The sequence below is a fragment of the Cetorhinus maximus genome, chromosome 1, assembly GCF_964194155.1.
Source record: "Cetorhinus maximus chromosome 1, sCetMax3.hap1.1, whole genome shotgun sequence".
NCBI classification, from domain to species: Eukaryota; Metazoa; Chordata; class Chondrichthyes; order Lamniformes; family Cetorhinidae; genus Cetorhinus; species Cetorhinus maximus.
Window position 1 is genome coordinate 168911061 of NC_135879.1, and position 16411 is coordinate 168927471.

Sequence of the window (16411 nt, forward strand, 5' to 3'; positions counted from 1 at the left end):
AATTAGAAATTGTCTCTGATAGAATGCTGCTAATTCACATGAGCAAGCAAATCTTGCTGCAGAGGATAAGTTAAAGGAGTTACACTAATATGCCACCAAATTTAGGTACGATATACTATCTTTACTCATACACCTAGTGGAGTTAAGTGAATGTATTCATCAGTCTCAGTGGCATTGTTGCATTTAGACGGGAGGGATTGGGAGGTAGTCCTAGTCTGGGGACGTGTCTCGGTTTCATGCTGTTGTTCCATCTAGTCTTGGCTTTAGATGTTGCCTTCTGTTTCTCCTGATTTTTTTTGGGCGAGATATGATAATGTTTATGATGCTGCCCCAGGCAGTGATATTAGTGGTAGGAATTTGCTTGCTTAGGTATCTGAAACGTCTTGTGCAACAAGTAAGTCAGAAGACATGTAGCTTAAAACTTACGGCTTTGCGCAAAAGTTAGTCAGAGGGGGCTCAATTAGGATATCTTCCCCTCAAAGCAGGGAGTATGTATGATTATTAGATTATTCATAAGATTATTAACATTTAACCTTATTAGATATCCTTTTTGTAGAACAGTAGAGTGGGAAATCTTTGAAATAGGGCACAGTATAGAATGTTGCCAAGGTAGAGGGATTCTGGGAGATGATGTCAAGTTTTAAAAGCTTATTGCAGCTGGAAGCAAAAGTCCTGGAAGATTGCCTTTAAAATTGCCTGTATAAGATAAAGGCAGGAATGCAGAGGCCTCTCTGTTCAAGATAAGAGACTACAGGATTAAAAGCCTGAGATACATTGGTGAACACGAAAGGCACTATGTAACTATGTAAGGTTAGCAACAGCCATATGATCTGTTGCTTGTTGGTCATAGAAAACATGCTCAGGGATGAAGAGAGATTGGGGATAGGGAAGCTTTAATTGGATAACAGCCAGAATAAAAGTAACTAGACCATTCAAAGCCATGTGGAGGAGAGGAATGAAAACCTAATATATGAGAGAGAGAATGAGAAGCTCAAGACCGAAGACCAAATGCTGCAATAATATAAAGAGTATACAGCCCACGTTAGACCATAAATCACTACTTGAGTTTATTGCTATAGTTTACATGAAACTTAATAAACTTGTTCTGACTTCATCTCATTAAAGAAGTCTCACAACTGAATTTGCTGCCATGTTCTCCCTGCCAGTAAGGTAGCTGTAGAGGAGTGGGGACCGGAGAGTGGTGGCAAACCTCCCAAACCTACAATTGGCAAAACTCCACAGCCAACAAACCAAACACATGAACTCAGCTTCAATTGATAGTGTTGGAATGGAAATTGGGTATGTGGAGGATAATCATTCAAAATGGGAAATATTTTGGTAAAGGCAAGTACCCTGCCCCTTGTTATTATCCTCTACATACCATGGACAATTGTCCCAAAGTAATTGCTGTTCAGAAGGATGACCTACTATAAGGATCTACAACCTGGCCACCCTTTGTGAGTTGCTGCTCTAGATTCATAGCTATGTAAGGGATAACTTTTGATAAGTGAGGAATATTATACCCAAAAATGAGTAATTCATGAGTAAACAGTGGAAAATTCAGAGGTATTGTCCTTTGGCTTTCTTTGCAGAATGAGTATCTGCTTACAAGAGAACCGAGAGGTGGTGCAGGGAAAAACATGGAGCCTTAAATTCTCATGGATGAAAAGAATGGGGACTGGTCCTGCCAAGTTTAAATTCCATCTCAGGTTCTGACTGGGGTGTGGCACGGTTGGTTATTTTGCTTACGACCCCTTCCATAATCTCCTGCCTACCCTATAAGGAAGCTGTCCAGGAGATGTCCCAGTCCAGCCCAGAAATCCTGTCAGTTATGCACTCTTGAAGCCTCCTCTCACGTTCTGCCTGATATCAGCTGGACTGAGTTGCAGGAGAGCAGGTTGCCTCCTTGGCGTTGTCAGGTAGTAATTAAAATATTAAAATAGGTCATTAACTGCTTTTTAAAACATCCTTCCTGGCTTTAACAGTCATTTCCTACTTCCTGAGTTCCTGAGTTGTCAGCAACTTGCCAGCATCAGCCAAACAAGTGCACAGTGGGGATTGCTTCTTTAGTGAAATTGACAGGTTGGGGAGGTTTTAATCAGTGAAATTGAAGAGCTGCAGCCATGCCCAGGTGAGAGGCCAGTGCTTACAGCACTCCTTCTCAGAGCATGCTTTCAGTGATTTGCAACTTCTTGGAAGCCTCCACCATGGCATGGGAGTACCTTGTGCAGGTCTACCTTGAAGCTCTGATGAAAAGAGGAGCAGCAACACTCAAATGAGGCCATATGGGTAGAACTTAAAAACAAAAAGGGAGCAATCACATTTCTGGGAGTGTACTATAGACCCCCAAACAATCAGGGAGAGATAGAAGGCCAGATATGTAGGCAAATCACAGAGAAGTGTAAAAATAATAGTAGAGGATTTCAACTTCCCCAATATTAACTGGGATAAACAAAAGGTGAAAGGCTTAGAGGGGCAGAATTCTTAAAATGTATCCAGGAGAGCTTTATAAGGCAGCACGTAGAAAGTCTTACAAGAGTTAGTTTTAGGGGACGAAACCGGGCAAGTGGTAGAAGTGTCAGTGGGGGAGCATTTCAGTGATAGTGACCATAACTCAATAAGATTTAAGGTAGTTGGGGAAAAGCACAAAGATGGACCAAAAATAAAGATACTGAATTGGGGGAAGGCCGATTTTAATATGATAAGACAGGATCTGGCCAAAGTGGACTGGGAGCAGCTACTTGCAGGAAAATCTATATCAGAGCAGTGGGAGTTATTCAAAAAGGAAATAGTGAGAGTGCAGGGCTAACATGTTCCCGTAAAGGTGAGGGGTGGAACCAACAAGTCCAGAGAACCCTGGATGTTGAGGAATATCCAGGATTGGATAAGGTAAAAAAGGGAAGCATTGGTAGATGCTGAGGGCTCAAAACAGCAGAAGCCCTAGAGCGGTACAGAAAGTTCAGAGGGTTTCTTAAAAAAGAAATTAGGAGAGCAAAGAGGGGGCATGAGAAAACACTGGCAGGTAAAATAAAGGAAAATCCAAAGGTGTTTTATAAGTATATTAGGGGCAAGAGGATAACCAGGGAAAGAGTAGGGCCCATTCAGGACCAAAGTGGCAACCTGTGTGAGGAATTGGAAGATGTAGATGAGGTTTTAAATGAGTACTTTGCATCTGTATTCACTATAGAGAAGGACGATGTAGATATAGAAATAAGGGAAGGGCACTGTGATATGCTTGAACAAATTAGCATTGAAAGGGTTGAGGTATTAGCAGTTTTAGTGGGTTTAAAAGTGGATAAATCCCCAGGCCCAGATGAGAAGTATCCCAGACTGCTATGGGAGGCAAGGGAGGAGATTACAGGGGCCCTGACATTAATTTTCAAATTGTCTCTGGCCACAGGAGAGGTGCCAGAGGACTGGAGGACAGCTAATGTGATACCATTATTCGAGAAGGGTGGTTGGGATAAACTAGGGAATTATAGGCCTGTGAGTCTATCAGTGGTAGGGAAACTTTTGGAAAAAATTCTGAGGGACAGAATTAATCTCCACTTGGAGAGGCAAGGGTTAATCAAAGATAGTCAGCATAGCTTTGTCAGGGGGAGATCATGTCTAACACATTTGATTGAATTTTTCAAGGAGGTGACTAGGTGTGTAGGTGAGGGTAATACAGTTGATGTAGTCTACATGGACTTCAGTAAGGATTTTGACAAGGTCTCGCATGGGAGACTGGTCAAGAAGGTAATTCCATAGGATCCAGGGCAATTTGGCAAATTGGATCCAAAATTGGCTTAGTAGCAGGAGGCAGAGGCTGATGGTCGAAAGTTGTTTATGTGACTGGAAGCCTGCGTCCAGTGGCATACCGTAGGGTTCAGTGCTGGGACCCTTGCTGTTTGTAGTGTACATTAATGATTTAGACATGAATGTAGGAGGTATGATCAGTAAGTTCGCAGATGACAGGAAAATTGGTGGTGTGGTAAATAACGAGGAGGAAAGCCTTAGACTACAGGATGATATAGATGGGCTGGTCAGATGGGCAAAACAGTGGCAAATGGAATTTAATCCTGAAAAGTGTGAAGTGATGCATTTTGGGAGGATTAACAAGGCAAGGGAGTACACGATGAATGGTAGGACCCTAGGAAGTACAGAGGATCAGAGAGACCTTGGTGTGCATGTCCAGAGATCCTTGAAGGCAGCAGGATGGGTAGATAAGGTGGTTAAGCAGGCATATGGAGTACTTGCCTTTATTAGTCAAGGCATTGAATACAAGAGCAGGAAGGTTATGATGGAGCTATAGAAAGCTTTAGTTAGTCCATATCTGGACTTCTGTGTGCAGTTCTGGTCGCCACAATATAGGAAGGATTTGATTGCACTAGAGAGGGTGCAGAGGAGATTCACCAGGACGCTGCCTGGGCTAGAAAGTTTCAGCTATGAAGATAGACTAGATAGGCTGGGTTGTTTTCCTTAGTGCAAAGAAGGCTGAGGGGGGGACCTGATTGAGGTGTGCAAAATTATGAGGGGCATAGTTAGGGTAGATAGGAAGAAACTTTTCCCCTTAGTAGAGGGGTCAGTAACCAGGGGGCATTGATTTAAGGTAAGGGGCAGTAGATTTGGAGGGGATTTGAGGAAAAATGTTTTCACCTAGAGGGTGGGGGGTATCTGGTAAGGGTGGTAGAGGTGGGAACCCTCACAATATTTAAGAAGTATTCAGATGAACACATGAGACGCCTTAGCATACAGGGCTACAGGCCAAGTGTTGGAAAATGGGATTAGAGTAGATAGTGGCTTGATGACCGGTGCGGATACGATGGGCTGAAGGGCCTCTTTCCGTGCTGTAAAACTCTGTGACTCTATGATCAATACCAATAATGCCTATGACAACAGCAGGAGCAACACCAACAGCAGCTGTCCTCTCCTCAAACACAAGCATAGGGGATGGATACAGGGATCCATCTCCAAAGAGGTGAGACCTACAAAAAGGGGGTCTCCTAGCAGAGGATCAGCTCTTGTGTGAGCATTTGTGCCTCATGAGGCTCAGGCTTTCACGCCTGGTCATTTCTGACACCTGCAGCCTTCTTGAACAAGAGCTGCTTCCTCGTGGACCAGGTAAGCAGACATTGCTAGTGGCCGGCAAGGTGGCTATCACTGGAGGGCCAAGTCCCACCTCCCCCCAGGTCTTTGCCTCTCCCCAAAGTTGTGTGTTCTCTTCTCATGCAATGAGAGAAAACAGAGAAATATGACTGTTAGAAATGGCTTGTGTGGATAGAAGGGCAACATTTGCAGTGGATGACTGTGAGGTATGAGTGTGAGATGACACAAAGATGTGAGTAGGAGTGTTGACTGTCCAGTGGGGTGTGAGGAGGTGACTGGAGAGAAAAGAATGAGTTCAGCTGCAATGTGTGCAGTGCAGGAGAATGCTGGGAAAGTCAAGAACGTGGGGCATGGTACCAGCAAGTGTTATGGGACTCAACTTTTCCACCCTCCCCAGGTCCTGAGTCCTCTTGGTGCAGGTTGGAGGGACCACACTCCTGCTGCTGACTTCCTTGGCCACTTCTTTGCCCTCTTCCCTGCACGCTTGCTTAGTTTGAGGAGTTGGCTTCTTCCTCCCATTCTTGGGAAAGATCACCTCAATGCAGTCACTCATCCCTTAGCAGGATCTCCAGAGAGTGAGAGACATAGGAACCTTCCCAGGTCCCCTCTCCATTCCTGTGGTTGCTGCAGCCTCAGGGATTTATGTCTTGTTGAGCCCAGCCAGTCTCCCCTAGATTAAAATCATCTCTTTGACCAATTTGGTGCGTCATCCCACCCACCCTGTCAAATTGGTTGGGGAAACCGGAAGTGGAATGTAGTGCCATGACAGTTAAAGAGCCCCAGCAAAGGCTGTTGCGGATTCCTTCTGGTTCCTGATCCACTCAAGTCCACCGTTTCAGCAGAGATTATTGCTTGAGAATTCTGCCTGATGTGTCAGTTATTGTAATATATTCAAGGTGCTTTGAATGTAGTTAATGTTTACAGAAACCATATGAAACTTACTCTGGAAAAATGGTGTTTGATAATGATTGATTGTGTTGGATTAACTGAACAGAAGCTTTTAAATTGGTTAACTTGGGACAGTGTGATAACATTGAAATATAGCCCACTCACTGAAAACAAAATTGGCATTAAAGAAATTCCATTGACTCTTGTGATAGTCAATATAATTATTTCTTGAAAAAACACAAGTATAATACCTGTCAACTTTAAAGTTTTCTAAAGTTTTCTAAAGTTAACCTAAAGTATTTTTACAATTTTCATTATGTATATTTTCAAATATTGAAAGATGCTTGTCACAACATTGGCTGATTTTACGTATCAGAAAGATCCATTTTTGTTCCTGGAAGTGGCATTTTGGTGAGGATCGTAATAACATTGCATTGTTCATCCCCCTAGGTTGTCCTTTTTCTCTGGCCATTCATCCTTTTCCATGTACTGCATGATGTTCCTCGCAGTAAGTATTTTTGCATTTTTATTGGCATGGACACATATTTGCAGCACATTATCTAGCTGTTTGCCTCATGAGCAGTGCCTTCAAATTTGCGAGAGTTGAGATGATATTTAATTTGCAGATGGCTCCATGCAGCTGAATATAAGTGTGGGGGAGGGTTTTGTTTGCAACTGTGATAAAACTGAAAAGTGGAGAAAGGGAGGAGACAAGAACTATTAATTGTGATTGGAATCTGTCATATTAAATAGATACTGTCTGATTAATTTAGCTGGTTGTCTGCTCAATTGGACATATTTTCATAATCTTTTGACATTTTTAAAGGTATCCGGGACACTGTAGACACAAGGAAACCTCTTCCAAGATCCACATACTGTGCAGGAAAAAGTGGTCAACCTTTAGCAACAGGGGAATTTAAAATGTTTTAATTCACCACAAGGTTGGTGGCCTCAGATTGGGACCATGTTCTTCCTTGCATTTCTCAAGCTCAATTTTGGAGCTTTGGTCAGACTTGCAACATTTACAGTTATTTCCAAATCTTTCTTTTTCTGCCCTATGTCAATGAGATGTTTAGTGGCATCTTGATAATATTGCATCATTATATCAAAACACAAATTGCTAGTAACAGTTTAACAGTGCAGTTATTGAAACAGAAAGAAAGCAAGTAATACACTGGTCTCTGCAACAAAATTGTTATCACTCCTTATGCTACTGCAGAGCTTCTCAGATAAGATTTTGGGGTCACGAGCTTTGAAGCAGCAATGGCTGCTGTGGAGCTGGGACTGATTTCTGACAGCTGCAAGACCCCTTTAAATTCTTGTGGTTTTATTCTATTGCTGGGTGTGGCCTAATGGATTGCTGTCTGAGGCCTGATTGCTGCTGCAAAAACAGCCTGTGAAAAGGTAGCTGTTCTTTTTTTTAGGAATCCTGCCTTTTCATCAACTTCCCCAATTCATTAGACAATGCCAAACCAACACAAACCCTCATCCTGAGTATAAAGATAGATATAACAAGCTTGCTACCTCTTCTGTCATTGCAACAGCCAATTCAGCTTGTGCAAATCAGTCTAAATTAGAGGTATAAATACTCAGTTTTAATAACTATATATTCATGCTTACTAAAAGTTTTATGAGCCATAATATTTTTGTAGGGAACAAAAATCCTTTATGACTCTATGTCACACAGATATTTGCTTTTGTGTATGACTAAAACCCTTTTGTTGTGACTATTATATAATCTGATTCTGCATGTAATTTGCAGTTATGTGTATCAAATGTCCATACATGCAGAAATGGGATTTCAAGATTTTATGCAGCAAAGAATTATAGAGAGTTGTGTGAAATTTTAGTTGAGGTTATCATGGGTATTTAGCTGCTTCAAGTGCTCCGAACAGTAATGACCGCACAAGCACCTGTCTGAAACCCTATTCAACAACTGTTGTACTCCCAAATTTTCACTTTAGGGTCACACAAGTCTGAGGTGTTAAAATGGGATCACACTGGAAAAAGTTTAGGAAGCATTATTCGACTGAACAGAAAGCAACTGCTTTGGACCAATTGTTTGTTCTAGATTTCCAGCATCCATAGTATTTTGCTTTTATCTTACTGTCCAAACTAGTATTGGTAAAATAAGCAGTTGGGAACATTTGTGAGAGAGAGAAATTGTGGCTCAGAGGTAAAAAGTGAGAGAGGGTTTGCCTGTAAGGTAGGTATTTTTCTTGTATCCTGTTAAGGTGTATGAGAGGCGATAGGACTTTCAAAACATGGGAACAATGTTGGCATCTTTGAGCTTTAAAAAAAGTTAAGAGTTTTTGAGGGCAAGAGGAAATCTCAATGCAAAGAGAAAGCTGAAATTCTTGGGGCCAGATTTAGCATTGTAGGCAATTTATAGTTTTAGTAGACAGTATGAGACATGAAATAACAATGTCAACGTTACTACTCTTTATGCTGTTTGACTGCATGACTGTCACTATGGTGCCTGGCTGCCTTTTGAGTTTTAATGCGTTAAAAACATCTCCTGATCAATGTCAGTAAGACAGTTTGCATTAGAGGCGTCAATTCCACACCTCTTCTGACTCACTTAGGTGTCACAACCGTAGCATCCTGCTTAACCCCTAAGAATCTTATATGTTTCAATAAGGTCGCCTCTCATTCTTCTAAACTCCAATGAGTACAGGCCCAACCTACTCAACCTCTTCTCAGAAGAAAATCCCTCCATATCCAGGATCTAACTGGTGAACCTTCTCTGGACTGCCTCCAATGCCAATATATCTTTTCTTAGATAAGGGGACCAAAACTGTTCACAGTATTCTAGGTGTGGTCTAATTAGTGCCTTGTATAGTTTTAGCAAGCCTTCCCTATTTTTATACTCCATCCCTTTGAAATAAAGGCCAACATTCCATTTGCCTTCCCTAATACCCGTTGAACTTGTATGTTAGCTTTTTGGGATTCATGCATGAGGACTCCCAAATCCCTCTGTGCTGCAGCTTTCTGTAGTCTTTCTCCAATTAAATAATATTCAGCTCCTCTATTCTTCCTGCCGAAGTGCATAACCTCACATTTTCCCACATTATATTTCATCTGCCAAGTTTTACCCACTCACTTAACCTGTCTATATCCCTCTGTAGACTCTTTGTGTCATCCTCACCACTTGCCTCCCTACCTATTTTTATGTCATCCACAAACTTGGTGATAGTACATTCATTTCCCTCATCTAAGTCATTAACATATATTGTAAATAATTGTGGCCCCAGCACTGATTCCTGTGGCACTCCACTAGTTACAGCTTGCCATCCTGAAAATACCCCTCTTATCCTAGCTCTCTGTCTTTTATTAGTTAGCCAATCCTCTATCCATGCTAATATACTACCCTCAACAGCATGGGCTCTTATCTTATTAAGCAGCCTTATGTGAGGTCACATATCGAACACTTTTGGAAATCAAATATATTACATCTACTGGTTTCCCTTTATCTATTCTGCTTGTTACCTCCTCAAAGAATTCTAATAAATTTGTTAGGCATGATTCCCCCTTCATGAAGTCACGCTGACGCTGCTTGATTATATTATGTATTTCTGAATGCTCTGCTATTACATCCTTATAATAGACTCTAACATTTTCTCAATGACGGATATTAAGCTAACTGGCCTATAGTTAGCTCTTTTTTTGTCTCCTTCCCTTTTTGAATAAGGATGTTATACTGGCAGTTTTTCAATCTTCTGGATTTCCAATCTAAGGATTATTCGACTGAACAGAAAGCAACTGCTTTGGACCAATTGTTTGTAATGATTGAAAGTCGTTTTGTGATAAAATTAACACTGATATTACTCATCATGCTTCTTAATTTATTTTTATGATTACTAATTATTATGGTGTCATGGTTTTAAGTTTGTCTATTTTAGCAAGGTAAAAGCATACTGCCCATAATGCAGAACACCACTCAGAATACAAATAATGATAAATAAGACAATAAAAATCAGGAAATAGTGATTAGCCAATACTAAGTTTAGGTTTTGAAATTTTGAAAATGGTTGGAGGAGAGCAAGATAGGGAAAGAATTCTACAGTTTTAAGGTCCTTGGAAAGAATAACTTAGAACAGGAGACTTCAATGAGCGTTCATTGCAGCACACTGGAGTCATAGGAGGAGTAACATGTAGGATGGTGGCCGCACACCTTGTAGGATGATAACTTCAAAGGAATAAATTGAGGAACACTGTCCAAACTAGAACAAAAACAAAAATACCTGGAAAAACTCAGCAGGTCTGACAGCATCTCCGGAGAGGAGTACAGTTGATGTTTCGAGTCCGTATTACCCTTCATCAGAGTGGGTCATACGAACTCAAAACGTCAACTGTATCCCTCTCCGCAGATGCTGTCAAAATACCAGATCCAAAATAGCCTGATCCCTGGTTGGATCCACAACATATTATTCAAAGAAACTGTCCTGAATACACTCTATGAATTCTTGCTCGTGGTTACCTCTGCCAATTTAATTTTCCAAATCTACATGATGATTAAAGTCACCCATGAATAATGTACTCCCTTTTTTACATGCCCTCATTGTCGCCTGATTTATACTCTGTCGAACAGTATAGCTACTATTAGGAGGCCTATAGATTACTCCCACCAGTGTCTTCTTCCCCTTGTTATTTCTTACCTCAACCCATATGGATTCTACATCTCCCGACCCAATATCATTTCTTGCTATTGTGCTTATTCCATCTCATATTAACAAAGCTACCCCAACTCCCTTTCCTTCCTGCCTGTCCTTTCAAAAAGTCACATACCCCTGAATATTTAGTTCCCAGCTTTGACCTTGTAACAATGCCTCAGTAATGGCTAAAAGGTCATACCCATTAACCTCTATTTGTGCCGTTAATTCATTTCTTTTGTTCTGAATACTATGTGCATTTAAGTGAAGAGCCATTCATTTTGCCTTTTTACCATTTTTCCCCCTTTGACCCTATTTGCTGCTGTTTGTTTATGTTTGTACACTCTGTCCCTTCCTGTCACACTCTGCATATCAATACCTAAATAGCTGCCCTGCAATGCTGCCATACCCTTTTGCTTTGTAAGCCTACGTATCCCCTTTTCAGAACTCTCCCCCCCTCCTCTATTTAGTTTAAAGCCCTCTCTATGGCCCTATTTATTCAGTTCACCACTTTCAAAAGCTCTCTGAAATCAAATTCTTTTGACTGTTTCTTCAAACACCTTCCCTAACTTCTGCTCAGTGCCCTGCAGGCTCTTGTGTTTTGCAACTTTCATTACGTAAAAGGGACTGTATAAGTTTAAGTTGTTGTCTGATGAATTGGAGGAATCATAATCAGCCATTTGATTTTAAGAAGGCTGGATAGCTTGAGCACTGAGTGCATGTGAACTTGATGAGTGTAGAGTGCAAGAAATGGGAGATAGCAGATAATGATTGGCTGAGATCACTGGTAAAATAAGCAGAGGGAAAGGACAGTGGAATTCAGAATGAAATAAACAATAATGCTATTATAATATATAGTAACTTTGGTATTTAATAATATTAGAGGAGAGTTTCTAATACTGGAGGCTCAGAAGACTGTCATACTGGAATACATAGAAGTTATTAAAGGGTACAAAAAATTCTAATTAAGATGCAGCTTAATAAGATAATAGAGTAGAAGTAGCGCCTACAGCTCCTCGAGCTTGCACCACCATTCATTCAGGGCTGATCTTCTCAACTCCACTTTCCCGTTCTCTCCCTATATCCCTTGATTTCCTAAGAGACCAAAAATCTATCTATCTCAGCTTTGAATATATATATGATAGAACATCCACAATCCTCAGAGATGGAGGTTTGCAAAGTTTCACAACCTTCTGAGTGAAGAAATTTCTCTTTATTTTAGTCCTAAATGATCGACCCCTTATCCTGAAACTGTAGCCCCTATGTTCTGGAAAGATTATCCAGCCAAGGGAAACAACCATTCAGTGTCTATCCTGACTTCTCTTCCCCCACATTTTCTAACCACTATGTCTTATGCTCAGCTGTAAAACACAGAATTCCAAAATAACATTTTGGTTTTCACAACTTATGTTCTTAAAAGTTGTATGTTCTCTGAAAGTAACAGTAAAGGTGCAATTTTTGGTCTTTCTGATTTGGTACGTTGCTTTCTCTTCAATGCATTTTTTTTGGATGGCTTCAATTTCCTGGAATATTTTTTTAAAATATCAAGTTTTCAAGGTAGTTGCTCTCAATGGAAAACAGGTCCCACTAAATAAGGAAAGGAACAGGGAGGAAGTGGCATTGTACAACCTGAATAGAGGCAGCATTGCCGGCACTGGAAGGACACCGTGCAAGCTCACTCCTATCAAAAGAGGATGTCAATTGAGGGAATTAACTGGGTAGAACTTGGGTTTTGTGAACACTCAAAGGTTAAGCTGTAAAGGAAGTGCTAAAAATAACACTCAGTTGAAAACCAAAGAAGTTTACTGCACAAGAAGAAACTATTTGGCCCATAATGTCTGATCCAGCCCTTTGCTAGACCAATCCAAAAATCAACTCTATTGAATTGTAACAACACTCTTCTTTAAATATTTCTAATAAAAGGTGCAACGGGTATGTTTATCAAGCATTCAATTTGATAAAGCATTCCATACCTCAACCACTGTTGATGAAGATATTATTCCTATCCCATCAACTCACTCCCTTAGTGACAATCTAAACCAAAGCTTCCCCATTTAGCTATGGCTGCATCACACTTCCTTTGTTGCTTTAATGAAATAGCGAGCAGCTGAGGGGAGATTTTGTACTTTTAAAGTACAGGACATATCCTCGCTCACCCAAAGTAGCTTATTCCTAATGCTTTATCAAGTGACCTAGTTCACGTGGACTAGGATTTAAATGTCTTTTTGAATGGTGCTCTATGCTTGGAGTAGAGTCATACGGACTCTAGTTTCCTTTGTGACTGTCCTATATTGTTTAATTCTCATCATAGCGTGTAGTTATTGAAAGCTGCATATGAGAATAAGTAAAGTGGAGAATCTGCACTGGTCCTTGCAGTGAGTCAGCTGGAAATCCCCACTCAGTTCATGTTTTTTCTTTTGAAGTTCAGTACAACCCATTAGTGTTGACTAATCACCAGGTGACAGCAAATTAACATCAGCGTTACTCATAAAGAATGTTTAACAATGGACCATTTGCTTAGCAATTTGGAAACGAAGGGCTGCTGCATTTAATGCATAGGTAGTGGAGTTAAGAATTTCCTGACATACCAATTGCAAACAACATCCTCAAGTGTGTGAGATTGTGATTGTAAGAGTATAGGTACTTGGTTCTAAACTGGCAAACTAGTATTACCACTGTGGTTAAGTTTATTTCAATTTTAATCATCATATAGCTTGACCATTTATTTTCCAGTTTTCTCCCCTGGGTTCTTGAAGGCAGTGACTCGTGCTAGGGTTTAGTTCTATAGTTAACAGCAGCTCTCCTGCAATTTGCCCAAGTGCCCAATTCTTAATATGTAAGCCATGACAGTGCTGGTTAGCAAATTTTGAACCATGCATGGAGATGCAGCCTTGGGGTAGCCCAATCTTGTTCTTATTCCAAGTGAACATCTAGCATTGTTTTAAAATGGATTTGTAATGGTTTTATTTATTTCATCATTTTAGTTAACCATTTCACTGCATTACCTCTAAATATGTTTTATTCATTTAGTTTTTATGGCTTAAATGGACAATATTAACAAACCATGATTGACTCAATCACTAAACAATTTTAGTTCTGCAGTGGTGGTGTAAAAATAGTACAAGGAATCTGTGAACATGTCAATGAAATGGATCACAACTCTTTGTGGTGACTCTACAGCTGTACAATGCAGCATTTCGCCAGTGACCCAGATAGCAGCAAATCTAGTAATTTTCTGGTTTTAATTTGGAGTGTGAGAGAAATCGTGGTTTATCAAATTTACAGAGACTAATGTTGACTAAACACAGAAAAAGCGTTTGTTATCTAATATAATTTGACCTCTCCTGTAATTTTTGCATTCTTTACCCCTGCTTTCGGTGTCTTGTCTGAGTGGTAATTCTTCACTTGGGACTAGATTCGTTAATTGTGGAGGACATCAAAGCAATTCCCAATCCTGTCCTCATCTGACACCCACACAATAGGAATCCTGTGATTTTATTTTACTTAACCTACTCCAGTGTAACTGAGACAGATTGAAGAATAGCTGAGATTAGGTAATAACACAGTCAGAGCAGCTCCCTGCTCTATATGTCTCGGCTTCACACCAGGTGGCTTGTTTACTATCTGAACTATCGGATGAGCTGCTTTTGAACAGACACTTAACTGGCCTAGGAGAAATTGCCATTTATAAATAATATTAGCCATTTTGCATCTTCACACACTTCCTGTTTAATTTTAGCAGTATAACTTTTTAAAATTAATTCACGGGATTTGGGCTTCGTTGCCCAGGCCAGCATTTATTGTCCATCCCTTGTTGCCCTTGAGAAGGTGGTGGTGAGCTGCCTTCTTGAACCTCTGCAGTCCACATGGTGTAGGTACACCCACAGTGCTGTTAGGAAGGGAGTTCCAGGATTTTGATCCAGCAACAGTAAAGGAATGGCGATTTATTTCCAAGTCAGGATGGTGAGTGACTTGGAGGGGAACTTCCAGGTGGTGGTGTTCCCATCTATCTGCTGCCCTGGTCCTTCTAGATGGTAGTGATTGTGGGTTTGGAAGGCGCTGTCAAAGGAGCCTTGGTGAGTGGAGCAAGTGTCATACAGTCACATACAAAGGCTAAACAAGGGTGTGATTTCAGCTCCATTGATATTCATTTCCCCCTGTTGTTAGTAGAATCTCAGAAGGAATGTAAAGGCACAGCACATTTTCCAATGGATGTTTTGTTATATACTCCGACACAAACTTAGTATACAATAGCAAATGCCATTTGACTAAACTTTGACTCTACAAGTGTTTGGAAGACACAGATGTGACTAATCAACATTGTTGAATGCTGGCTAGATGGAAATCAACTCCTCCAGACGTTATAGTTTCATCGTCAGCAAAAAAAATCTTAAGAGCATTCAGAGAGATGAGTATAATCAGATTTGTTCAAGCCATAGTCATGCTGTTAAATCTCAGTGTAAGTATAAGCTAATTACCAGAACCAACTCTTGGAACCAGATGTTCAGCAGGCAATGGTGTTGCTTGTGGGGAAGAATGGGCCTGAGAATGAACACAAACAAAAAAGCCTCAAATTTTAGAGCATCAACAAAAATCAAACATTTTTATCCCCTGCTCCAGTATAAATCAAGAAAGGGACACAAGCACAATAGGCCTTAAATTTAACTCGTCGGCAATTTAAAAATACTTTACTAAATTTTAAACAAACTCTGTCTCATGGAGTCTGACCCTCTTTAGAAAATACAAAACCTCTATGCCTGAATCACAGCTCCCCAAAACAGGTGGGATCAGGGCATGTCAGAAGCTACAATGCAAAGAATCTGGAACAGAAACCAAACTTCTGATTTTAATGCGGGGGTTGGGGTTGAGGGGAGCAAGTGTCAGTCAACCAATCCACACTCAGGCAGTGGATGCATGGTCATTTTAAATATCACGAGGCTGTGTGCCTGCATTTTACCAGTCATTTTATTATTGACCGTAGGCAGCCGAGTTTCCCAGGCCTCAGCAAACTCGGCAGCTTAAAGGTAGCGAGAAGGGCTGAACCCATTAAATAAGTACCTCTTGCTGCACTGCTTGTAGGCCAGAAGAAGCACAAGTGTTTCTTCCAGGCCCAACAAGCTATCTAATAAACTGCGTCCCACGCCCGGAACACCATCTCCTTCTTCTACGATTGGAACTCCTATGTACCCCCATCCTCCCACTGGATTCTGCCCTCCACTCCATCCCCCATGACCTCTCTCATCTGTCAGCCATCTTAGGCTTTGACCATGAAAGGCCTCCAGCCTCAATCAAGCTTCCTGTGTTGTCTGAAACCCCACTTAAAGGAACCTTTCGATTAAAGTTGGCAGGGCATTTGAAAAACCTGTTCATCCAGCTTTCCCTATCGCTCAACAGTATCCCATTCCATATAAAACTCACCTCCCAGTTAAAACCAAAATCTATGCCCCTAAAAAGTGACAGATTTCCTAAGCTTTTTTAACACTTGGGATTTATCACTAAACAAGATGGGCGATTTCCCCTCATTGTCTACTGCGCTGTTTTTCTATAATTGAACCAAAGGTTCCAACTTTCTATAATTGGAACCAAAGGAAACCTTTGTGAAAATCGGGTGTCAATGGTTGTTTCAGGCCACTTTTTGAAATTTTAAAAATTCATTTACAGGATGTGGGCATTGTTAGCTAGGCCAGCATTTATTGCCCATATCTAATTGCCCTTGAGAAGATGTGGTGAGCTGCCTTCTTGAACTGCTGCAGTCCATGTGCTGTAGGTACACTCACAGTGCT

At 40.8% G+C, this 16411-nt stretch overlaps 1 protein-coding gene across 3 annotated transcripts in view; it reads left to right on the top strand.

The window, feature by feature from the left end:
- plpp1a (phospholipid phosphatase 1a) overlaps nt 1–16411 on the top strand; it is a 112076-nt gene that overhangs the window by 75472 nt on the left and 20193 nt on the right. For all 3 annotated transcript variants that reach the window (XM_078549751.1, XM_078549745.1, XM_078549757.1), the window contains exon 4: nt 6427–6484. In XM_078549751.1, the coding sequence (XP_078405877.1) occupies nt 6427–6484 (58 nt within the window). The remainder of the gene's footprint in view (nt 1–6426; nt 6485–16411) is intronic.